The 25,449-nt window shown below is 40.1% G+C and overlaps 1 protein-coding gene across 2 annotated transcripts in view; it reads left to right on the top strand.

The window, feature by feature from the left end:
• Snx2 (sorting nexin 2) overlaps window positions 1-25,449 on the top strand; it is a 56,423-nt gene that overhangs the window by 19,649 nt on the left and 11,325 nt on the right. For both annotated transcript variants that reach the window (XM_004669192.3, XM_045131675.1), the window contains exons 2-10: window positions 857-974; window positions 4,611-4,774; window positions 7,666-7,732; window positions 8,468-8,511; window positions 10,965-11,106; window positions 13,415-13,493; window positions 19,768-19,843; window positions 20,539-20,652; window positions 20,907-21,000. In XM_004669192.3, coding sequence (XP_004669249.1) covers window positions 857-974; window positions 4,611-4,774; window positions 7,666-7,732; window positions 8,468-8,511; window positions 10,965-11,106; window positions 13,415-13,493; window positions 19,768-19,843; window positions 20,539-20,652; window positions 20,907-21,000 — 898 coding nt within the window. The remainder of the gene's footprint in view (window positions 1-856; window positions 975-4,610; window positions 4,775-7,665; window positions 7,733-8,467; window positions 8,512-10,964; window positions 11,107-13,414; window positions 13,494-19,767; window positions 19,844-20,538; window positions 20,653-20,906; window positions 21,001-25,449) is intronic.

Here is a 25,449-nt window from a genome sequence, read left to right as displayed (position 1 = left end):
TAATGAGGGCTGGAGAGATGGCTTAGCGGTTAAGCGCTTGCCTGTGAAGCCTAAGGACCCCGGTTCGAGGCTCGGTTCCCCAGGTCCCACGTTAGCCAGATGCACAAGGGGGCACACGCATCTGGAGTTCATTTGCAGAGGCTGGAAGCCCTGGCGCGCCCATTCTCTCTCTCCCCCTCTATCTGTCTTTCTCTCTGTGTCTGTCGCTCTCAAATAAATAAATAAAATTTAAAAAATATGTTAATGAAATTTTTAAAATTATTATCTGTGTTTGTGTGAAATGTCTGTGTGTGAGCATGGTCATGCGTATGGCACGCAGATAGGAAGGCCAGAAACAACCCGGAGTGAGGGTCAATCCTTACTGCCCAACGTGTTTGAGAGGCGGGGTCTTTCATTCACTGCTGTGAACACCAGGCCGGCTGGCCTTCAAGCTTCTGGACTTCTTCTGTCTTTGCCATCTAACTATAGGACGGGGTTATAGGTGCTGCCTGGACTTTTCCGGCTCTATGTGGAGTCTGGGGCACCAACTTCAGGTCCTCACACTTGTGCAGCAAGTCTGTGAACCACAGAACCATCACTCCAGCCCCTGCTTGCATTTTCCAAGTGAAAAAGTCCCACCCTCAGTGCTGGTGGACATAAAGAAGCATCTGACTTGCATATTAAATTTGTGTCCAGCAATAGAAAAAGAAAGGAGATGAGTTGAAGTATACGTGGGTTTATTTTGAACCTTAGGGAATATAGATAATTGTTCTTTTTCATTCCTCTCTGAGAGAATGGTGTATTTCTGTAGCTTGTATAGATGTAAGTAAAATGGATACTCAACCAAGTCATTACCTTCTGCTGTTCTTTCTAACAGTCAAGTCCGTCGTCTCCAGAACCAGCCAGTCTTCCCGCAGAAGATATCAGTGCAGACTCAAATGGTTCCAGACCCACAGAAGTTATACTAGATGACGACAGAGAAGACCTTTTTGCAGGTAACTGACAGATCTTCATTTTTAAATAATGGCTGATCCTAATCAAAACTTTACTAGAAAATAGTCTCTAAAGCAAACGTGGAATTCTGTATCTTAATAGTAATTCTTCTTGTAATAACTTAGAAAGTGAGTTTAGATGTTGTGGCTCATGCATGTAATCCCAGAATTTGGGAGTCTAAGGCAGGGGATTGCTATGAATTTGAGGCCAGACTGCACTACAGAGTAAGACCTTATTTAAAGAAAAGAAAAACAGCCCCCCTAAATCCCACTTACAAAGATACAGAATTTCCTTTGAGGTCATCCTGTGAAAAATAATAGCAGGGTGTTGTGGCACACACTTGTAGTCCCAATACTTGGGAAGTGGGAGCAGGAGGATCAGGAATTTAAGACTCTACTTCACTGCTAGTGAGTTTGAGGATAGCTCTGTCTTTTTATTAATTGATTAATTAATGTTTTGCTGTATCTTAAATTCAGCTGTATATTTCTTTTTTCTTTTTTGAGGGAGGTCTTGTGTAGGCTGATCTGGAATTAGTCTCAGACTGGCCTTGAACTCACAGTGATCCTCTTATCTTGGCCTTGTGCATGCTGGGATTAAATGCTTGTGCCACAATGCCTGGCTTAGCCGTGTTTCTTAATGACGTCATTGGGGGATCAAAGGCCTAATCTGATGACTTTTGTATGAATGACTTAATTCTTGCCTGGTTCTTAGTCATAATGCATTTAAGAAGATGTAGTGTCTCTCCTCCTCCTGAGGAAGAGTGTGGTTCTAGGAAACCATGGGAGAGAGTAACATACCTTACCAGGATGGTGAAAACCTGTTGTCTTGTAATGACAGAATATACTTTCAGTGCATATATGTAGATCTGGCTATAGTGACCTCACCATTATGATTTTAAAACCATAGAGAAATCAGGAGTTGGGGAGATGGATCAGTGAGTAGAGCGTTGGCTACATAAGCATGAGTGCCTAAGTGGAGTCCCCAGATCCCACGTAAATCTGGGCTATAATCTCAGCGTGTCTAGGGCAAGAAGGGAAGCAGAGACAAGAGAGTCACCTGGAAGTTTATAGGCCAGCTGGCCTGCTCTGTGCAGCAGTGAGCTCTGTGAACAGGGAGATCCTGCCTCAAGCAAGGTGGGCGGGGCAGAGCGGGGCTGAGGCTGTCCTGACCTCCGCACGTGTACTCTGGCACTGGACACGTGCTGTCACACACAGTATTCAGATTGTCTTGCTGTGTGTGCCGTGTGTTTTAGGGAACATATAGTATGCAGAGGTACTAGAAAAAGTTAATTATAACCCCTGCTAGCTTACTTAAAGAATGCTATATTATGCCAGGCATGGTGATGCACACCTTTTGTCCCAACTTGAGAGGCTGAGACAGGAGGATCACTATGAGTTCAAAACCAGCCTGAGGCTGTAGAGTGAGTTCCTGGTCAACATGGACTAGAGTGAGACCCCCAATTTGAAAACACCAAAAAAAAAAAAAAAAAAGAATACTATAAACATACTGAGAGTATGTTCATTTAAACATGGTTGATTATATAACCTTTCTCCCCATCATTTAGTAGATACTTAAAAATGTTCTCATATTGATATAATAAATGTATATTTGCTGTCAGGTTATATCTGTAAGAAAATGTTAATCTTTATAGTTATTACCAATCAGGCATCTTTGTGAATGAATCTACATCCATTTCAAATTAAACATTGTGAATTGGTCTTAGTTTATTTAAGCTAAAAAAAAAAGTCATGAGAGCAATTTAAGAACTGGGTATAGTGGCCCACGCCTACAGTCCCAGTGCTTGGAAGGCAGAGAATCAGTAGTTCCAGGTCTTCCTCACTACATGAGACTCTGTCTGGTACCTGTTTTCCATTTCTTTTGTTTCCATGTTAGTTACTTGGGTCATAGTTAGCCTTATTTTCAGGTCTCTTGTCACTTCTGAAGCAGTCCACAAATGCAGACATCACAAACCCTGGCACTAGTGAAGTCAGGTGTGATAAAACCCTCTGCCCTGAGGCCTCGTGTCTCGTGGCCACTGGTCTGCTGCGTAGCTGCGCCTCTGCAGGCTTGCCGGGGCTCGTGGTCACTGCTGCTTGTTTCCGCGTTGGCGCTCTGCTCCTTGTGTGCACGCCAGTGTTCTCCCAGCGCCTGCTGTGTTACACTGCTGTGTCCCTTTCTTATACTGCTCATTGCTTTCATTTATTTTCAAAAAAGAGCGTAAATAACAGCTCTCTGTGGCCTGAAGTTGTGCATGAACTTTCAGTTTATTGTATCAGAGTCATGTAGTCTGTTGCACTGCTAGTTTATGTCTTTCTTCTGATTGCCATAATTTGGAAGATTTTGGTGGTTAATGATTTTCCCTTTGCTATAAAAATATGAAGAGATCGGGTGATCTCATCAACTTGAAATACCCAGCAAGAACAGCTTGATGCCATGTCTTCCCATGTCACCTTGTCACAGTTAACAGCCTATTAACTGCTGTGCTGTTTGAGGTATTAAAAACGTGGCTCAAAGAACCTGAAAACCTCCAGCTAGGCCCTGTTGCTCTGACCATGTCCCTGACAGCCCTGCCTGCCTTCTCTTGCTGTCAGGGCTCCTGACCAGCGCAGCTGTGGTCTGTTGGACATGCGCTGACCGTAAGTGTCACTGTGCTGGTGCCACTTTTTGCTTATGCTGTTACTCTGTTTTCTTGGAATTTTCCCACAACTTTTTCTGTTTTTAAATTCAGATTCACAAACAATTCCTGATATTCCCCAGCCTGCAATATTGGCTTCTATGTCTACTCAAATTATAGTGCTTGTTCTTCAGTTCATAAAGCAGTTCAATGTCTTACAGCATTCTTTATTGTTCTCTTAAATCGTTTATTATTATTTAACATGGCACATGTCTTGTTTTCCCAACTAGATTATAAACCCCTTGAGGGCAGGTATGATTTTTCCCCATTTGTTTGTGTTTCTTCATTGCACTTAGCACAGTACTATGTAGCCTGTAGACATTCAGTTTATTGATGTGATTTGATTTTAAATATATTAAATTTTAGATTTTTCAAGTGAATGAATGCTTTAAATTACAACATAAACACCTTTGCTTTATATATTTATTTATATTTATATATTTATATATTTAACTAATACCCAGTAATCTCTGGCAATAAATGCTTTAGATTACTAACTTTGTGGCTTTTCCATAACAAAAATTTTGATTCTACTTGGGATAATTCAGGGCAGTTTTCTCCTATAAAATATGTGTATATGTGTATAAAATAATCATACTGGTAGCCTAAATAAAATATTTGAAAGCTAAGTTAAAACAAGTGCAAGATGTATTGCTAATCCAAATGCAAATGAATGTGGAATCATCTACATCATTGTCTTCCCCTAGTGTAGATAATATCTAATAGTATAGATAGTTAAGCTGATAATGCAATTCTTCACAAAGACCAACAGCATTCCTGTTTGTTTTAAAGTTATCATGAGCAACTACAAATGATCCATAAAGTTACTTTGCACTGATAATTCTTGTGATGTTATTTTGGTAGTTATTTGTAGGTGTTATGAATCTACTTCACTAAGTGCTGCCTATATACTATTAAGACCTTGTTGTGATTGCCTTACTTAAGTCATTTAATCTGTGTCTAGAAGCCACAGAAGAGGTTTCTTTGGACAGCCCAGAAAGAGAACCTATTCTCTCCTCAGAGCCTTCTCCTGCAGTCACACCTGTCACTCCAACTGCACTCATTGCTCCTAGACTTGAATCCAAGAGTATTTCTGCTCCTGTGATCTTTGATAGATCCAGGGAAGAGGTATGGGAAATTGATAATTCTTGATTAATATGTAATATGTACATGTTTATGTTCTTTACACAACATGAGTCCTGATAGTCATTCCTAATATAGCCTTTCACACATTTTATGGAGAAAAATTGTGCTACAACAGTCGAGAGAATTCACTTCTGATTTTATTGCTACCACTCAGTGACCTGAGCATATCGCTTACATTCTTTTTGTTGTTTTAGGGTTTTGTTGTTGTTGTTGTTGTTGTTTGAGGTAGTGTTCACTGTAGTGCAGGCTAATCTAGGTCTCACTCTGTATCCCCATGCTGACCTCAAACTCATGGCAATCCTCCCAAGAGCTGAGATTATATATGTAAGCCGCCACTTCAGATAGTATCCCAAACCTTCTTATATCAAGGACTTTGGGGCTGAAGTGTAGCTCATGGGTAGAGTGCTTGCTGAGCATGTGTAAGAATCCTGGGATCTATCCCTAGATTTGTCAAAAATAAAAAGAAAATAGAAAGATGCTTAGTATAAATCAAAGTAATTGACATTTGTGATCCTATGCTGATGCTTGTATGCCTCTGAACATTCATGTGCAGACCATATAAGAGATAAAACTGCTAATAATGAAGTGGTATTGTTAGTAATATTTTACTGTTTGTTTTTTGAGGAAGGCCCAGGCTGGTTTTGAACTCACAGTGATCCTCCTACCTCAGGCTCCCAAGTGCTGGGATTAAAGGTATGCGCCACCATGCCCAGCTGTTGTGAGTAATTTCATCTGACAGAATCATACACTACTCTGAGAGCCTCAAGCTTGCTGTCTAGCGTTCATGCGTTTACTTTCTGCCAAGGACTGGACCTGGTGTCTCCTGCATGGCAGGCAGATCAGTGCTCTACCCCTGAGCTACGATGTCTCCAAGCCTTTCTCCAAGCATTTATTTTTAAAAAGAAGGACTGCAGATCACTTAAAGTTGCAGTCACATGGTTTGACAGTTTTTAATTTATAAAGAATAGTATTTGGCTTATGACTTGAAGCAACAATTTTCAACAAGGTACATTTGGGGAAGAAAAAATGTCTTGGTATGGAATTACTTTAAACATTTAAAAATCATTTGGCTTGAGATGTATAATTAAAATACCCATGATTAAAGACTACATAAAAAATAGCCTCAAAAACATGAAGGGAGAGAAACAAGACCTAAATGATTACTTACTGTGAGTCCATGGTAAGAACATGCAAAACTGATGAACAGTGTGAATAGTGTTAGAGGTCAGGATGGCATGTAAGTTGGCATGCTAAAGGATTGGTTGTGACTGGAGAGAAAGCTAGAAGAGGAACTTCTGGCATATACTGATAGCACATGCTTCTTCTGATCTGGGTTCTGGTTACAAAGATGTGTTCACTTTGTGAAAGTTCACTGAACTGCTATTAATATTTTTACTGTTACCATTAATGATCTACATGTTATGATTCAAGAGGGCTCACACTTTTCTATAGTCTCACGGTGTTGCCTTGAGATGTTTACAGTTTGGTGCTTTATCTAAAGTTCGTTTGGCCAGTGCCTTGACTCCAGCCCAGGGCTTTGTCCGTGCTAGGCAGGCACTGTGCCTCTGAGCTGCACTCTCGCTGGCCTTTCTACAGTCTTCCTGAAGAGTTTCTGGTAGAAATACATGTTCCTAATGGCATTCAAGGGACTTCTCGGTAGTCTCAAAGGGTTATTTTCCCCACTTAACTAATTTTGAAAATTGAACTTACTATGTATTGCCTTTATTGTCGGCAAAAGAACATGTCTGTTTGATGATTACAGAAGTCATGATACTAAAGTTGGTTTTGGATGTGATAATTTCTACTAGCCTGTAAGATTCTACTGGCACAAGTAATGAGTTGTTTCTTATTATTCAAGAGTACAAGTACACTTTCAAAAATGGTAGTATTAAAAATAACTAAGAAGCCAGGTGTGGTGGCACACACCTTGAATGCTAGCACCGGGAGGCAGAGGTAGAGGCCACCTTGAGACTATGTAGTGAATTCCAGGTCAGCCTGTACTAGAGTGAGACCCTACCTTGAAAAACAAAACAAAACAAAATAACTAAGTGCTGGGGAGATGGCTTATCAGTTAAGGCATTTGCCTGCAAAGCCAAAGGACCTACTAGGTTCGATTCCCCAGGACCCACATAAGCCAGATGCAAAAGGTTGCTCTTGTGTCTGGAGTTCATTTGCAGCAGCTGGAGGCCCTAGTGCACCCCTCTCTGTCTGCCCCTCCCCTACATTCTCTCTCAAGTAAATAAATAAGCCAGGCACAGTGGTGCACGCATGCTTAAAATCGTAGCACTTGAGAGCTAAGACAGGAGGATCTTGAGCTCCTGGCAAGCTTGAGCTCTTACATGGTAGCAAGGTCCTGTCCCCCAAAAGGTAAAGAAAAGTATAAGCATTTTAATAATTTGAATCTAAAGAATCTATGTTTTTGCTGGTTTTATCTGGGCTTGGTGACATATCTACAAGCCCAGCACTTGGCAGATGAGGCAGGAGGATCAAGAGTTCAAGGTCATCGTTGGCTACAGTAAGTTTGAGGCCAGCCTGGGCTACACAAAATCTTATCTCAAAAAAATAAAAGAACAACATGAAAAAAAAATGTATGGTGAACAACCCCCACACAATATTTAGAAAAGTACAATTAAATTTTTTTCTAACATGTTTTGTAGCATTTTCTATACATCTGAGAAGACAAAATACTCTCCAAATGCTTACAAATGTGAAATCTTTCTTTTTTTTTTTTGAGAAATGGAGGGTGGAATGGCTTTTAAATTGCTGTTTTATGACTCTAATAAAACATAAATGTTTAAAAAAGTATAGATAGTGTTACAACAATAATAGTATGATTTGGATTCTTTTGTAATACCCAAAATGCACTTTTCTAGATTGAAGAAGAAGCAAATGGAGATATTTTTGATATAGAAATTGGTGTGTCAGATCCAGAGAAAGTTGGTAAGTCACTATTATATTTTTGTACTTTTGAAAAAAAATATTTATTTACAAGGAGAAAGGGGGATGGGGAAGAGAGAGAGGGAGGGAGAATGGGAGTGTCAGGGCTTCTAGGTGCTGCAAACAAACTCCAGATGCATACACCACTTTGTGTATCTGGCTTTATGGGGGTCCTGAGTAATCGAACCCTGGTTCTTAGGTTTTGCTGGCAAGCCCCTTAACTGCTGAGTCATCGCTCTAGCCCTGTACTTCTTTCTGATTAGTTTCTTACATCTAGATTTTTTTTTCCTACTAAGTATATCATTATAGTATTAAAATTGTTCTTTTGTTTTTAGACTTTATTGTGAAGCATGTGATTGTTATTTTTATTTTTTGGCAGTGCTGGGGGTGAAAATCAGGCTCTCATGCATGCTAGGCAAGCATTCTAACGCTGACCCAACCCTCTAGCCCAAGCCTTGGGATTTTTTTTTTTTTAAAGATTTTTATTTTTATTTATTTATTTGAGAACAACAGACAGAGAATGAGGCAGATAGAGAGAGAGAATGGGCACGCCAGGGCCTCCAGCCACTGCAAATGAACTCCAGATGCATGTGCCCCCTTGTGCATCTGGCTAACATGGGTCCTGGGGAATCAAGCCTCGAACCGGGGTCCTTAGGCTTCACAGGCAAGCGCTTAACCGCTAAGCCATCTCTCCAGCCCAGCCTTGGGATTTTAATTGTACTGTCTGACTCTTTACAGGTGATGGTATGAATGCTTACATGGCTTACAGAGTAACAACAAAGGTGAGCCTTCTGCTCCTTTAGTACAACACTGACCTCTTACTCTGTGTGGTAGAAGATAAGTACGTCATAAAGACGGAAGGAAACTGTGCCTCATACGGTACCTTCTGGTGAAGATTACCAAGAAGCTGCTAAAATGAGTTCTGAGTGATTGAATGAGAGTGAGAGGATGCAGTAAGTGAACTAGACCTGAAAGTCAGGAAAAGTATCCTGGAAGAAATAGTTCTAAGCCAAAACAAACATGAGGGTGTGATTTGAGAGGGATGAGAGAGAATGCTGAGAATGCTGTTTCAGGCAAAAGACGGCTGTATGAAAGCCAGAAGTCAGGGGCACTGTGCTTCCTAGCGTCTGCGCCCAGTGGTTCAGGAGTGAGTTCTTTAGCCATGACCAGCCACATTAGGAGTTTGGGCTTCATCCTTAGCATAAAAGTGAGCCAAGACAAAACAGACAGACAAACAAACAAAAAAGGAGGGGGACAGGATTCAGACAAAAGCCTGACACGTAGACTTTTGTTTAGACAGGTCTCTGTCAGTGTAAACTCAGAGGGTCAAGGAAGAGGTCAAGATTGCCACTTGAAAGGCCACTGCTGTTATTAAAGGATTATAGTCCCTCACATCTTTAAACAGGAGTTTGTGTCAGAAATCCTAACTTCATGGGTTCAATGCCCAGAACTATTTAAAAACAAATCATGTTACAGCAGCCCTGGGATGGTGAAGATAGCAAAAGCTCAGGTTCATCCTCAGCTATACCAGTTGTAGGCCAGCCTGGGATATATGAAACCCTGTGTCAAAACAAACAAGCAAACAAAATAATATTAAAGGAGAAATAATACTTGACACCAAGGGAATGGTATTTTAAGTAAGCAAAGTAAATGACTTTAAGAAAATTCTCTATAATTCCAGGTCAGCCTGGACTAGAGTGAGACCCTACCTCAAAAAAAAAAAAAAAAAAAATCTCTATGAGATAGATTCAAGATTTGAATATAAGGAGTAGGAAGGAGGAATGTCAAATATGCTGACCAAAAGAACCTGGTAGTCGCGTGAATGCTGTTCATGGAAAGGCATGGAGTGGGCGGGCACAGTGGGGATGGGATGGATTTTTTAAACCATTAAACAAACACTGAAGCTCCCTACTTTGTTTTGAGGCTCTGTTGCAAGCACCAAGCATAGTAGTGGACGGTAAAAACACACGCTCTTCTTGTGGGACTCTGACTCAAATAAGGAAACGCAGGGAGCTTGAAGGACCAAGGAGACTCATGTGGCGATGCCCCTTGAGCATTTGGATCTATTGGACTGAAGCTTGGAGTAGTATCTGGGTGATGAGTAAACTTGTAAGAACAATTTGTATGTGCATAGTGTACAGATAACAAACAAGGAGTTACTAGCAAAAAATGGTAGAATGGATATAACGGGTCAAAGAAGAAAGCCAGGATCTTTTGTTCTCTCTCTCTTTTTTTTTTTTTAACAACTATAATTTAGGTGTTTTGTTTTTGGCTTTTGAAGGCAAGGTCTCACTCTAGCCCATGTTCACCCGGAACTCACTCTGTAGCCTATATTGTCTTCAAACTCATAATAGTTTTCCTACTTTAGCCTCCCTGGTCTGTGATTAAAGGTTTTTGAGCCACTACACCCAATTTAGGTTGGGGGGGGTGAATTTTTTGTTTACTTATTTGAAAGCTACAGACACAGAGAGAAAGGCAGAGAGAGAAAGAGAGAGAGAGAGAGAGAGAGAGAGAGAGAGAGAGAGAGAGAGAGAGAATGGGCACACCAGGGCCTCCAGCCAGTACAAATGAATTCCAGATGCATGTGCCACCTTGTGCATCTGGCTTACATGTGTTCTGGGGGAATGGAGCCTTGAACTGGGGTCCTTAGGCTTCACAGGCAAGCGCTTAACTGCTAAGCCATGTCTCCAGCCCCTGGGTTTTGTTTTTTTGAGAGAGGTCCCATGTCCTAGACTGTCCTCACACTCACTGTGTTGCTGAGGATGACAACCTGCCTCCACCTCCCAAGTGCTGGAATTACAGGAAAGTGACCATGCCAGGTTTATGCAGTGCTGGGGATTGAACTCCGGGCTTCATGTATGCTAGGCAAGCACTGTACCAACTGAGCTACATATCTAGCATGCAGATTTAGTAGTTTTTTGTTTTTGATTTAGAAATCTGTATGCCTTAATAATCTGTATTCTTTATTCTTTTTTGGGGGGTTTTCAAAGTAGGGTTTCACTCTCGTCCAGGCTGACCTGGAATTCACTCTGTAGTCTCAGGGTGGCCTCGAACTCATGGCGATCTTCCTACCTCTGCCTCCCGAGTGCTGGGATAAAGGCGTACGCCGCCACGCCTGGCAATAATCTGTATTCTTTTGCAAAATGGTGCAGTGCATGTGTGTGCAGTTATGTGTAGCATTATTTTATCAACAATTGCCAATTGCTAAAAATGGAAAATAACTCTTCATTCGTAGACTTCTCTTTCCATGTTCAGTAAGAGTGAATTTTCGGTTAAAAGAAGATTCAGTGACTTTCTCGGTTTGCACAGCAAGTTAGCAAGCAAGTATTTACATGTTGGTTACATTGTACCACCAGCTCCAGAAAAGAGCATAGTAGGTAAGCATAAGTCATAATAATTGGTGTTGTTACTGAGTTTTAACCATATGGATCTGTTTATTCCACAGTCATTCACTGTCAACATCTGATACTGTTTACAGAGATACAGAATTTAAATAGTCTATGATATAATGTATCTCATGATGAGATATATAGCAGGTAGCTTTATTTCTGACATGAGGATTTTGGATGTTGATTATTGAATTGAAATTTATCAAGTTGAAGGCAATTAGAAACTGTAAACATCTAGGGTCACTAGAATACCATTTTACTGAGTCACATTTAGATAATACTTAATATTATTAATATACTAGCATTTTTCTAAGAGCTAGAGTTGTTTTCTCCTTAGTTATATATTGTCCAAAAAGATTTGATTTAGTCTTGTTCATATAAGAGCGATTTATTTATTTATTCATTTATCTTAAGTTGATAGAAATAGGGGCAGTTTATTAAGAAAGAAAAAGGCACTCTGAAGAGTATGAGAGGGCCAGTGATCTGGGAAAGGCCTGAACTAACCCACCGCCCCCCCTTTTATAAGGTAATAGAACTAGAAAGTATTAAGAAAGCACAAGAACTCTCTTGTCTTAGTTTATTTACATTGCATTTGTTTAAAAACATATCTACTTGTACACTGTGGCCTATATAGTGAAACCTTCTTTTAAAGAAACAAAACAAACAAAAACATTTTTGCTTGTACAGGTAGTAGAGATTTAGTTACAAAAATTACAGAAGAGGAACACTTTCATTATCTCACTCCTAGACAAATATCATATCATCTCTTTAAATTTTGTAGCATTGTTTACAACATTTCTCAGTTCTAGGTTTTTATTTAGTTTAATTCTTATTCAATATTATTATTCTGAAATATGTTATCTTTCTGTTCTTCAAATTAGTTTTGGTTATTAAAATATTTAGTGTGAAAAGTAATTTATTGTTACCATTTATAATTTTGAAACCTGCTGTGTTAGGTTGCATTTGTAACATTTCCCTCTCTCCTTCTCCCTACCTCCTTCTCTCTGGGTGTGTTTATTGGTACTGAAAATTGAGCTCAAGGCTTTGAGCTTGCAAGGCACACACTGCCACCGAGCTAATATCCTAACCCCAACTTTCTGCCTGGGCTGGGCATGGGGGCACACACCTTTAAGCCCAGCACTTGGGTAGCAGAGGTAGGAGGATTGCCCTGAGTTTGAAGCCACCCTGAGAGCATGTAGTGCATTCCAGGTCAACATGGGATAGAGTGAGACCCTACCTCAAACAAACAAACAAAAAACAACACTCTGTTATTGCAGATATGTCTGTAATGAATTTTAAATGGTCTAAATATGGCTGGGAATGTAGCTTATTTGTTGGGAGTGGCTGCATATCAGACAGGAAGGCCTGGGCTCAATTTCCAGCATTCCCTAAGCTGGTGGTGATAGTTCCTGTAGTCTAGCTCCAGGAGGAGAAAGGACAAGGAGGACCAGAAGCTCCATGTCATATATATAAGCAAATAAATGGGCTGAGTCAGTAATACAGATACAGTCTAAGAAAAATGGAAAACATGATGTCCTTTTAATTCTCCCTAGTGCTGGGCCTTCAGTCCAAGTCCTTCAGTGCTAAGACTTGAACTCAAAGCCTCCTGAATGCCTGGCCAAGTACTCTATGACTGAGCCACATCCCCAGCCTCAAGTATTTCTAGATTTCAATATGTACAATGAAAATTTAGAAATTAGTACACCAAAGTTCAAGCTCAATTAATGTCTTCATAACTTAGGAGCAATAATTTCTTTATTTTTAGGATAACAAAAAAAAAAAGTAATACTCCCTTTGTGCCATTCCCATTCAACTGAGGGCCGTCCTCCATGGAATTACTGGTATTCACTATGGGGCCTCAGGGTCTCTTACCATTCTGCTGGAGTCCATGTTGTAGGCTAACCCTGCCCACCTGTGGCCTTTCCAGTTTTCCCAGCCCTCCTTGTGCAGTTTTCCTTGAACTTTGCTGGGGAGTCAGCGCTGAGTTCTTTGTAGCCTCTGTATGTCTGCTTGTTGAGATTTGAGTGACCGCAGTGTTTGTCTCCAGGGGAGAAAATATTCTTGAAATGTAAAACATTTGAATTTGTTAGAAGTATGAAATACAGCAAATAAGTAAACTGATGGAAATTTTTTTTATTTACTAATTAAAGATGTTATGAAATAGCTCAGAATAGTTTACTTTTTTCAGTAAGATGGCATTTAACAATGTTGAAAGTACATTTTACATTATGAAGGAATAAAGGTTTGTTTCACAGTAATGTAGAATTATTATGAATCTCATTCAACTTTTTCAAAGGTATGACCAAGGTCAAAGTAGGTAAAGAAGACTCGTCATCTACTGAGTTTGTGGAGAAGCGGAGAGCAGCTCTGGAAAGGTAATTCTGAGTGGCAGCGCTTAACTGTTGAATCTTTGTGCTTCAGTAATACAAATCTAAGACCAGACATTGTGTCACACAACTTTGCCTCAGTGGTTTGTTCAGAAGATGACTTGATGACTTTTAGGAGTACTTTAAACATTCATTAATGTTCTTGTTACTTGGTTGTTTAAGGTAAGGTCTCATGTACCAAGTAGCTTGTGCTAGTCTCAACCTCCTGTGTAGCCAAGGATGATCTTGAGCCCCTGACCCCCTTACCTCTACCTCCCAAGCTCCCAAGTGCAGGGATTACAGGCAAACACCATCAAGTGCAGCTTAAACTTCTACTATAAAAGCTAGTCCAGCAACATCCTACTGTATTTCTAAAAATAATTCTCATTAATAGTCTACATAACAAAATAACACCTGTTTTGTGTCCTGGTCTATGCAGGAAACAATGGAGTGTTACTTGAGATTCAAATTGGATCATAGATACCATGACTAAGAGCTCGGCAACTGCTGCCCTTGTAAAAGGAAAACATGGAGGTTGGGATTATGAGGAAAGAGTTGATAAAAGTATTAGAGAAGCTGTACGTGGGGGTTCACACCTATAATTCTAGCATTAAGGCAGCTGACACAGGATTTCGAGTTCACAGCCAGCCTAGGCTGCATAGTGAGACACTGTCTAAAAGCTAAACAGTGGGGAATGTGTCTCTTGTGAAGATCTGCCTGACGAGATTGAGTTTGACCCTAGTACTGCCCTCTAGATATACATATACACGGCCACTCGTGGGTGAGGTAAGGCCACTTTGACATTTTTTTAGGATATTAAAAAGTATCCCATAGCCAGATACCTCTAAAAAATTATTTATTAGAGAGAGAGAGAGAGAACGGGTGTGCTAGGGCCTTCAGCCACTGCAAACTATCTCCACATGCATGCACCACCATGTATATCTGGCCTACTTGGGTTCTGGGAAGTCAAACCTGGGTCTCCAGGCTCTGCAGGCAGGCATCTAAACCACTACGGTATCCCCCAGCTCTGATATAAGCATTTTTTATTAGCACTAGGCTCTGGCCAAGTGAGCTCACTGGCCAGCTTGATATAAGCATTCTTTTTTTTATTTAAATAAAACCTTTTTTTTTGTTATTTTTGTTTATTTATTTGAGAGAGACAGAGATGGATAGAAAGAGGCAGATGAGAGAGGGGGAGAGAGAATGGGCGCGCCAGGGCCTCCAGCCACTGCAAAGGAACTCCAGACAAGTGCGCCCCCTTGTGCATCTGGCTAACGTGGGTCCTGGGGAGTCAAGCCCCGAACTGGGGTCCTTAGGCTTCACAGGCAAGCGCTTAATGGCTAAGCCATCTCTTCAGCACAATATAAACATTCTTAAATACAGTAGGGGGAAATCTAAGTGGGTACCGTGTCGGTTTTTAGGTGTACTTTATTTTTTTATTTATTTATTTATTGCCTTTTTTTTTTTTTTTTTTTTTTTTGGTTCTGTGAGATATGGGCTCACTCTAGCCCACTCACTCTGTATGTAATCCCAGACTGGACTGAACTCACAGCTCACAGCAATCCTTTTACCTCTTCCTCCTGAGTGCTGGGATTAAAGGCATGCCTTTTATTTTGACTTAACTGCACAATAATGTTACTTGCTGCTTGGGGTTCCCTATGTACTTAAGACTAGTACACATGCTCTGTTTGCCCTTATGGCATGTGACTGCACACACCCTGTGGCTTTGAAGACCCGCCACCTTCATTGTGGCAGGGTGAAAGTGTGGGGAGAATCCCACCCCCAGAATCTTAACAGCTGCTGTGTTCTTACTGGGCTCAAAATATGAGAACAAATCTGAAACTACTGAAAAACCCACTGTAGAACATAAAATAGTTATTATTTAGGTTGAAACACTTTCTAATATCATAGTTATTTTGTTTGCTCTTAGATTTGCCTTTTTGCTTAAATTCAGTGATTAAGTAGGGGAGGTCTTAGCCATGTGCCTGTGTGCGTGTACACACATACAAGGCACATGCTGACTTTTCAGACTATTAAGTAATTGTTCACACTTTAAGAAAACACTTAAGTAAAGTAAGGTTTAAACAGTATGCAATAAGCAAGTCTATAAAGAAAGTGTAGTTTAACCGGATATGAACGACTAGTCCATTCAGATCCCCACAGTGGTTACCTACACCCCCAAAAGACCACCAGCCGAGCATGGTGGTGCACACCTTTAATCTCAGCACTCAGGAGGCAGAGGTAGGGGGATCGCTGTGAGTTCGAGGTCACCCTGAGACTGCATAGTGAACTCCAGGTCAGCCTGGGCTAGTGAGACCCTACCTCAAAAACCAAACATGAGTGAGATAGCAAAATAGGAAGAAGTAACTTGGAATAAGAGGGTGGAATGAGGGTCGGGAGAGGGAGGTAGGAATGTGACCAAACTGCAATATATTTATATATTCAAGTTCCCAGGAAAATTATAGACAAGAATATTTAGTTGTAAATTTTTGTAATTTGGGGGCTGGAGAGATGGTTTAGTGGCTAAGGCACTTGTGTGCAAAGCCAAAGGATCCAGGTTTGATTCCCCAGGACCCACATAAGCCAGATGCACAAGGTGGCACCTGCATCTGGAGTTCATTGGTATTGGCTGGAAGCCCTGGTAAGCCTATTCTCTTTCTCTTTCTCTCTCTCTCACACACAAATAAATAAAAATAGAATATTAATTTTTTTGAATTTGAAAAAATTTCAAAAAGGTGGGATTATGTCTGAAAATCAGCAGTTACCCAGGAAAAAGATTTTAACTTGCATCAGAAGTTTAAGCATTAGAGTTGTGTCATCAGAGAAGTTATAGACAATGCTTCTTAGGAATAAAGGCACCTAATGTTCTGTGTTGATTTTGCTTAATCCTTTCTGAAGATGCACAACCCTTTGAGAGACCTTGGAAGTCTATTTTGTCAGTCTGATTTTTCTCTAAAGTAGAAATAGTTCAGATGGCAATGCTTGATAAAGAACTTAATGAAGATTTATTATACTAAGGTCATATAATTTGATTCTACGTTTGTTCTCCTACTAATTTGACTGCATTGTATGGTGCATACCTTAGCTCCATGCAGTATGAAGTATCTAGATTATGTTTCAGCAGTCCCTAAAAGCTCTTTAAGTTTGTGCATTTGTCTTTTTAATTAATTTTTAAGTTAGCTTACAAAGTAGTGGATTTTCATATGTAAGTGTCATTATTCTTTGTTCTAATTCTTTCCCCTCCTCCTTAAAGACAGCTTCTTCAGTGACTGATAAATGGTGCTTATTAAAAGCTGCTGTAATGGTATTCTCAGGAGGAAAGTTGATCTTCCATTAGAAAAAGAAAACAAAACTGACTGAAGACAGTGTAAGCCTAGAGGAGTGGAAGCGAAGGAACGCAGTGGCTCTGGTCTGACTCTAACCCGTGCCCCAGGGCCGTGCACGTGTTTCTTTACATGTGCTACATTTTCAAACATCATTTTCCTTATCCTTTCATATGTCTGACTTTTCTAAATTATTTTCATGTGACACTTCTTAACACTTAGAACCAGATATATTTGTGGGATATACAACTTATTTGGATGGATTGTGCAAAGTAGCATTTATTTTTTCATTATTTAATTTACAGTATCTATTTGCATATCTCAGTAACATAGATGACTCCCTTTCATGAAAGGTTCAACCCACGTAGAATTAAAATTCAGAGAAAGAGAGTGGTTAAGTCCCCAAGCGCCATGGCAGTGTCATACTTGGTCACCAAATGGAGGAAGAACGTCATCGAGGGCTGGTGGCGTGCTTGTAATCACAGCGCTTGGGAGGCTGCGGCAGAGATTTATGTTCACAAGTTCACAGCATTGCTAGAGTGCTGTTCAGTGACTCGTAAAGAGAGAAATGTGTGTAATATGTTTCAAACTTACTTTTTTGTTTTAAAGGTAGGGTGTCACTTTAGCCCAGGCTGTCCTAGAACTCATTTCTGTAGTCTCTGGCTGGCCCCGAACTCACAGAAATCCTCCTACCTCCGCTTCTTGATTGCTGGGATTAAAAGGTGTACACACCACACCAGCTATTTCACACTTTCTTAATTGTACTCTTTTGTTACTATTGCTCAAGACTAGTCATCTGTGAAACTCACTTTAGAAAGCTGTTTTAGAGTATAAGCAGTCTTACCTATTTCCTTTTAGGTGTGAAGTAATGAATTATTTCTTGCTGTTGGTTGGTTTGGTTTGGGGGCAGGATCTCATCATGTAGCATAGGTGGGCACTGAATTCATGATTCTTGCTGCCCATGTTCTTAGATGGACAGGGAGGTGCCACTATACTTGGCTGTGATGTTCTTAAATACTGAGTACTAAATACGCTCCTTGCTTGCTCCTCTTAAAAATATGTGGCCACTTTTTGCCAGCAGTGATATTGGAAATTTATGTAAACTGCCTGAAGGTAGTATGAAGTATAACAACTGAATAACTTTCTTAATAATAATTTCATCATTAAAATATGTCAAACTCTAATTTGAAAACTAATATTTCTTAAATTCTTTAATTTTAGACATATTTTATAATTTTATGAAAACTACATTTTAAATTTTTTAATTGAGGGCTGGAGAGATGGATCAGCATTTAAAAGTGCTTGTTTGCAAAGCCTGATGACCTGGGTTTGATTCTCCAGTACCCACATAATGCCAGATGCATGAAGTGACATGTGTTTGGAGTTCATTTGCAGCAATGAGAGGCCCTGGCACACCCATACACACACATTCTCTCACTCTCTCTCTTTCTCTCAAATACGTAAATAAAAGATCTTTACAACTTTTTTTTTTTTGGTGTTATTCAAGGTAGGGTCTCACTTTAGCTCAGGCTGACAAGGAATTCACTCTGTAGTCTCAGGGTGGCCTTGAACTCACTGCAATCCTCCTATGCCTCCTGAGTGCAGGCATGCACCACCATGCCCAGCTTTTTATGACATTTTGATTTGACATCTGTTCTGGGGAAACAGAATAAATGTATATTAATTGAAGTAAGTATAATTGAAATATGACTATATGGAGCCATTGGTCTGGAGAAAGATAACATTTTTTTAAATAATCAAATTAAATGAGTGAGCATCATAAATTGTTGACCTTTTCCCTCTCTGAGAAACCACAATTGCTAATTTAGTATAGATGGCAAGCAAAGGTGAGCTTTTTTCTAGTGTAGAAAAACTACTAAAGTGGGCAAATAGTAGTTCTAATAGTAATGCTTCTTGTTCTTCATTTTTGCCTTAGGTAGCATCATATTTAATTAAGACAAAGCTAACAAAACCTTAAAAATAGAAATATTGCCAGGCATTTTAGTACGCACTTGTATTCCCACCACTTGTGAGGTTAACATGGTAAGATGAAAAGTAAAAGACCAGCATGGGCTTGGTAAGACCTTGTCTTAAAAACCGTGGAAATACTAAAAGGAACTTAGTCCTCATCAACTAAGAACTGAGGAGCAAAGCTGACTGACCACTGAAGTCTGATGACAAGCAGGAATGCTGAGACAGTCAGCTTCCCATCCTGGTACAGGTAGCAGTTACAGTTGCTGAGCCAAAAAGATCTAACTGAGGTCTCTAAAATTATATGTGGGACCATATTAACTCCATCCAAAGGTACATTGTTATCCAGGCTCATGTACCTGTTAAAATTTCACAGAATTTTGGGAACCCTCTCTCCACTTTTATCGCCGCCCTTACGTCTGACATTTCTTTTTATATAACTATGAAAAGGAAGTACTGGGTGGATCAGTTTTCAAATGGTGAGCAGAGCCATTTTAAATTATCTAATTGCTAGAAGATTTTAAGTAACTGGGGTAGGGAGACAGCTCAGGTGGTCAAGTGCTTGCTTTGGAACCACGAGAACCTGAGTGTTGTCCCAGAACTCAAGTAAAACTGCTGGGCATGTTGGTCTGTCTAAGTTTGTAATCCTAACACTGGGGAGGCAAACACAGAAGGGTCCTGGCACTTACTTACTGGCTAGCCAGTTTAGCAAGCTCCAGGCCAGTGAGAGGTCCTGTCTCCAATCACAGGGTGTGGACAGCGTTCCTGAAGGTGACGCTCAAGGTCTCCTCTGGCCTCTGTGCACGTACATGCACGTGCACACGCACATGCACCCAGACAAATTAAACGAGAAGGTTCTCAATCATGTCGTCAGTGCAGAGTGATAGGAGAAAGACTGAGGGCACCTTGCTCCCTAATTACTTGTATTTCTACTAGGTGAAGCCACTTAAAGTGATAGTAAATAGGAGCTCTGTGACTCTTACATCTAGGTACCTCCAGAGAACAGTGAAGCATCCAACTTTGCTGCAGGATCCCGACTTAAGGCAGTTTTTGGAAAGTTCAGAGGTATTATTTCTACTTCACATTTGCATGTGTAAATTTTCCTTTATAGTTGTCATAATTTATGTAAGACTAGATTCTCAGTGAATAATTGAATTACTAGGTACAGTAAAGCAATGTTTCTTTTAGGTTTTTGTTGGTGGTTTTGCTTAGTGCTTTAATTTCTTAATTACTGGCTGAGTACTTTCTTTGTATTGATATGTATAGGACGATCAGCTCCTTTTTTGACATTTTAAAACTAGATTTAAGCAAATAGTTTTACTCTGACTGCCCTAGTTGTTAGTGCTAGAAATTATAAAAACAAAAAACTTTGCTGGAGTCTCAGAATTTTTAAACAATTATCCTGTCTAAGCATGGAGAGATTTCCCAAAGACCTCCTTCTTTCCTGACAAGCAGTTTATTTCTGCTAGCAAACAGGTGGCTTGTGTTAGAACAGTGTTTGTTCTATCTAAATGTAAACGTGCAGAAGAAAAGCAAATAGAAAGTCTATTTTTTAAGTTTTCCTTTGAGATTGTACAAAGAATATATTTGAGAAATTAGGTCTCACTATTGAAATGTATGAGGGTGGAGAAAATACAGCCTCTTTTTCCTTTTCTTCTTTTCTTTTTTTTTATTTTTGGAGGTGGGGATCCCTTTTGTGCCGAGTTAAACCTCGAGGCTTTTAACCGGTTTGTTTGCCCTTATTTGTCATTCAATTCCAGCTGCCTAGAGCAGTTAATACCCAGGCTCTGAGTGGAGCAGGAATATTGAGGATGGTGAACAAGGCTGCCGACGCCGTCAACAAAATGACAATCAAGATGAATGAATCGGATGCAGTAAGAGCTGATTTTTCGACTTGAATAATGAGATGAATTAATGAGCCCAACAATTGCATTTTAAAGTTCTACAAGTAGAAAATAGGTTATTAATTTGCTTATTGAGTTTAGTTCTCAGACACATCAGTTGACCATGGTGGTTATATACAGCTAATTTGTTGTTTTAAAACAAAGACGGTAGCTTGCTATTGGTAACCTAATTTACAGTGGTTCGTTCTTCTTAAATGAGCTCCATTTTTCTCTTTCTTTATTAGTGGTTTGAAGAGAAGCAACAGCAATTTGAGAATCTCGACCAGCAGCTACGGAAACTTCATGCCAGTGTTGAGGCCTTGGTGTGTCACAGAAAAGGTTTGTTTGTCATGTTATTTATGTGCTTAGCATCACATTTAAATTTTATTACAGTGCATGTGTACTCTGAAGTTCTTACTGAAGAGAGAAAACGGGGCTGGGGAGATGGCTAAGTGGGTAAAGGCTCTTGCTTGCAAAGCCTTACAGTCTAGGTTTGATTTCCAGTAACCACATAAAGCCAGACACAAAAAGTGGCACATGTGTCTAGAGTTTGTCTATAGAGGTAGGAGGCTCTGGGCACCCATACTCTCAAATAGATAAAATACTTTTTAAAAAAGAATATTGTCTGCCAGATGCGATTGCTCATGCTTTTAATCCTAGAATTTGGAAGGCTGAGGCAAGAACATTGTCATGAGTTTGAGACCAGCCTGGGCTACATAGAACCTATCTGAAAACAAAACGAATATTTTGTCTCAATGCCCTTATCTAAAATATTTTGCTACTCCAGGAATGGTGGCACAAATCTGTAATCCCAGCACTTGGGAGACTGAGGTAGGAGAATAACTGATTTTTAGGTCAACCTGGACTATAGAGTTAGTTCCAGGTCAGCCTGGGCTAGAGAGAAATCTTGTTCCAAAAATACTTTATTTATTCATTTATTTATTTATTTAGGTTTTTCGAGGTAGGGTCACTATGTAGCCTTAGGGTGCCCTTCAACTCACAGTGATCATCCTTCCTTTGCCTTCGGAGTGCTGGGATTATAGGCTTGCACTGCCATGCCTGGTCAAAAAGACTGTTTTATTATTATTTTTTGTTGTTGTTGTTTTGTTTTTTGAAGATGGGGTCTCGCTCTAGCCCAGGCTGATCTGGAACTTACTCTGTAGTCCCAGACTGGTCTGAATTTACAATGATCCTCCCAACTATGCCTCCTGAGTACTAGGATTAAAGGTGTGCACCACCATGCCTGGCTAAATGATTTTTTTTTTAAACAAAAATTTTTTACTGTTTTTTGATCAAACTTTTAGTTTAGAAGTAGAACAGCTCAGAGATTATACAACTGTATTTGAATTTGGATTGAAATTATTATTCAATTAATTATTTGCTATATTTACAACATAATGGATAAAATACTTTGTACTAAAAAATTGAGATTCTAAAGTTAGTATTTGAGGCTGGGCATGGTGGCACCTGCCTTTAAATCCCAGCACTTGGGAGGCAGAAGTAGGAGGATTTCCGTGAGTTCGAGGCCAGTCTGAGATGACACTGTGAATTCCAGGTCAGCCTAAGCTAGAGGGAGATTCTGCCTCGATAAAAAAGAAAAAAGGAAAAAAAAAAAAACAAAAAAACTAGTATTTGCAGGACACAGTATATATAGTCCAGTGGAAGAGTACTTCTCTTGCTTACCTTGGTAGGCCTTGGGTTTGTGTCTTAGAATCCCAGGAGGGGAGAGAAAAGTAAAAACAATTGGTGTTTGCAAATTTTCTTTAAAGTGTAGGCTTTCTGCCTGTGCTTCCTAGAAAATTCTATTGAATGACTTTTGGCACATGTGTGTAGCGTGTGTGTGGTGTGGTGTGGTGTGGTGTGATTGTGGTGTATAGAAAATTGGAATTAATTTTTAAACTAAAAGGAAGTTTTCATTGAATAATATTTTTTAGAGTCTAAGACTCAGTTTTTCAAAATATTTAAGTAATTTAGTATGTGAGATAATATATAATAGATTTCATTAATAGTAACAAAATAAAACTAATTTTTGTTTGGTTGATTCTTGGGAGCAGAGTCTCATCTAGTGCAGGCTGACCTGGAACTCACTCTGTAGTAGTGATCGTCCTGCCTCAGCCTCCTGAGTGCTGGGATGGAAGGCGTGTGACGCCACGCCTGACAAGGCTGATTACTTTTGTAATTATGTCTACATAATTGTCACAATGTTTATATTATATATCATTGCATTACAGTTACACCTCTCAGGGAATAGAGAATGAACTTTGTTGTTGCATGTAGTCGTGTGTCTGTGTAGTGTATGCAGGTGTGCAAGTGCCATGTGCACACGCGTGCAAAGGTCAGAGTAAAATGTTGAGTGTCCTTCTCTGTCATTCTTTTGCATTGATTCCTTGAGATGGCATGTCTTGCTGGGCCTGGAGCTGCCGTTTTAGGGTCAGCCTGGATGACCAACTGGCCCCACCAGTTCTGTCTCCATTCTCCTCTGGACTGGGGTCTCAGGTGTGTTTCCATGCTTAGCTTTTTCCATGAGTGCCAGGGACGGAATTGAGGCCCGGGGAGGCCTTCATGCTCAGAGCAAGTGCTCCTGCCCGCTGAGCCCAGCCCCAGATGAGGGAGGGCCACAGTTCTGAGGAATCGGAACTGAGGTGATTTTTTGCTTGGTTTGGATTTTTGTTGTTGTTTTCTTATATTATTATTTTTTTTTTTGTGATGCTGGATTGAATTCAGGGCTTTGAGTAGGATAAGTAAGTGCTTCACCACTGAGCTACATCTGCAGCCACTGCATTATGGATTTTAAAAGGTCTTACATAACATAGAGCAACAGAGCAGTTTTCACAATGTAGTTGTTAGTCGTTGGCAATAAATAGCCTGTAATACCTATGAATTTATTTATTTAAACATCTGAAATGACCGTGTTAAAAACAGTCTGTAGAATTTTTTTTTTTTTTTCAGGGTAGAGTCTCACTCTAGCTTGGGCTGACCTAGAATTCACTATGGAGTCTCAGGGTGGCCTTGAACTCACAGTGATCCTCCTACCTCTGCCTCCCGAGTGTTGGGATTGAAGTGTGTGTGTGTCACCAATGCCCGGCTGGCACAATCTTTAGAATTAAAAAAAATATATTTTTATTTATTTATTCATTGGCAAATAGAGAGAGGGAGAGAAAGGGTGCACCAGGGCCTCTTACCACTGCAAACAAATTCTAGACACATGTGCTACTTAAAATTTTTTTTTATTTAATTTTATCTGAGAGAGAGAAAGAGAGAAAGGGCATGCCAGAGCCTTCAATCGCTGCAAACAAACTCCAGACACATGCACCACCTTGTGCATCTGGCTTATGTGGGTCCTGGGGAATCGAACCTAGGTCCTTTGGCTTTTCAGGCAAGCACCTTAACTGCTAAGCCATCTCCCCAGCCTAGCATGTGTCGCTTTTTGCATGTGGTTTTACATGGGTATTGAGAATCAAACCTAGGCTGACAGACTTTGCAAGCAAGCACCTTGCCTTAACCTCTGAGCCATCTCTTCAGCTGTAGAATTTTTTTGTTTTTTCGAGGTAGGATCTCACTCTAGCCCAGGCTGACCTGGAATTCACTATGGAGTCTCAGGGTGGCCTCGAACTCACAATGATCCTCCTACCTCTGCCTCCCAAGTGCTGGGATTAAAGGCGTGCGCCACCATGCCCGTCAGCTGTAGAATTTTTAAAAAAATCTTTTATGTATTTGCAGCAGAGAGTGCAAGTATGGATATGCCTTTGCTGCTTGCCTCTGTAAACTCTGAATGCATGCGCTTTACATAGGAAGTGGGGAATTAAGCCATGGCCTGCAGACTTTGCAATCAAGCACCTTTAACCACTAAGCCACGTTTCCATCCAGCCTTTAGAATTTCTAACTCTTGGTCACGCATGGAGGTGTGTGCCTATAGTCCCACCACTCAGGAGGAGGATCACTGGGAGTCTGAGGCCAGCTTGGTCTACAGAGTAAGTTCTAGGCCAGCCAGAGCGATGTAGCCATTGTCTTAAAAAACAAAAAGTTAGCAAACCAAAAAAATTATAATTGTCCAACAAGATCTAACAGTTGACATGAATGTATATATAATTTTATTTTGCTTTTCTTCTGTTAGTTGAATAATCTCACTAAAAATTTAGATAGCATTTTCAGTGACATGTTCAAAAGTCAAAAAAGTAGCATTGACAGCCAGGCGCCCACACGCCTTTCATCCCAGCACTCGGGAGGCAGAGGTAGGAGGATTGTCATGAGTTCAAGGCCACCCTGAGACTACAGAGTGAATTCCAGGTCAGCCTGGACTAGAGTGAGACTCTACCTCAACAAAAAAAGTAGCATTGTGATTTAATGCTTCTTAATTTTTTCCCTTAAAAATTTTTTATTGACAGCTTCCATATATATATACATACAATATAACCTATATTGTATATACAATACAACATGTGTGTGTGTGTGTATATATATATTGCATATAATTTTATATACATACATACAATATAACATGATCATAATGCCCTCTCACCACCCACTCTTGTCCCTCTTCTGTCCCTCCTCCACTGAATCCCTTCTTTCTAAATAAACTCTCTTATTTTGATGCCAGAAGTTTCTCCTTTCCTACAGTGTGGGTCTTATGTGGATAGTGTCAGCCATTGTAGGCATGAATGCCATGCCCACGTTTTGTCTGGAGGACAACATTCCAAACACTCCCCCTTTCTTTTAGCTTTTACATTATTTCCACCACCTCTTCCAAATGGTCCCTGAGCCCTGGAGGCTGTGACAGTGATGTCTCAG

This window comes from Jaculus jaculus, chromosome 12 (genome assembly GCF_020740685.1).
Source record: "Jaculus jaculus isolate mJacJac1 chromosome 12, mJacJac1.mat.Y.cur, whole genome shotgun sequence".
NCBI classification, from domain to species: domain Eukaryota; kingdom Metazoa; phylum Chordata; class Mammalia; order Rodentia; family Dipodidae; genus Jaculus; species Jaculus jaculus.
This window is presented reverse-complemented; position numbering and strand designations above follow the sequence as displayed.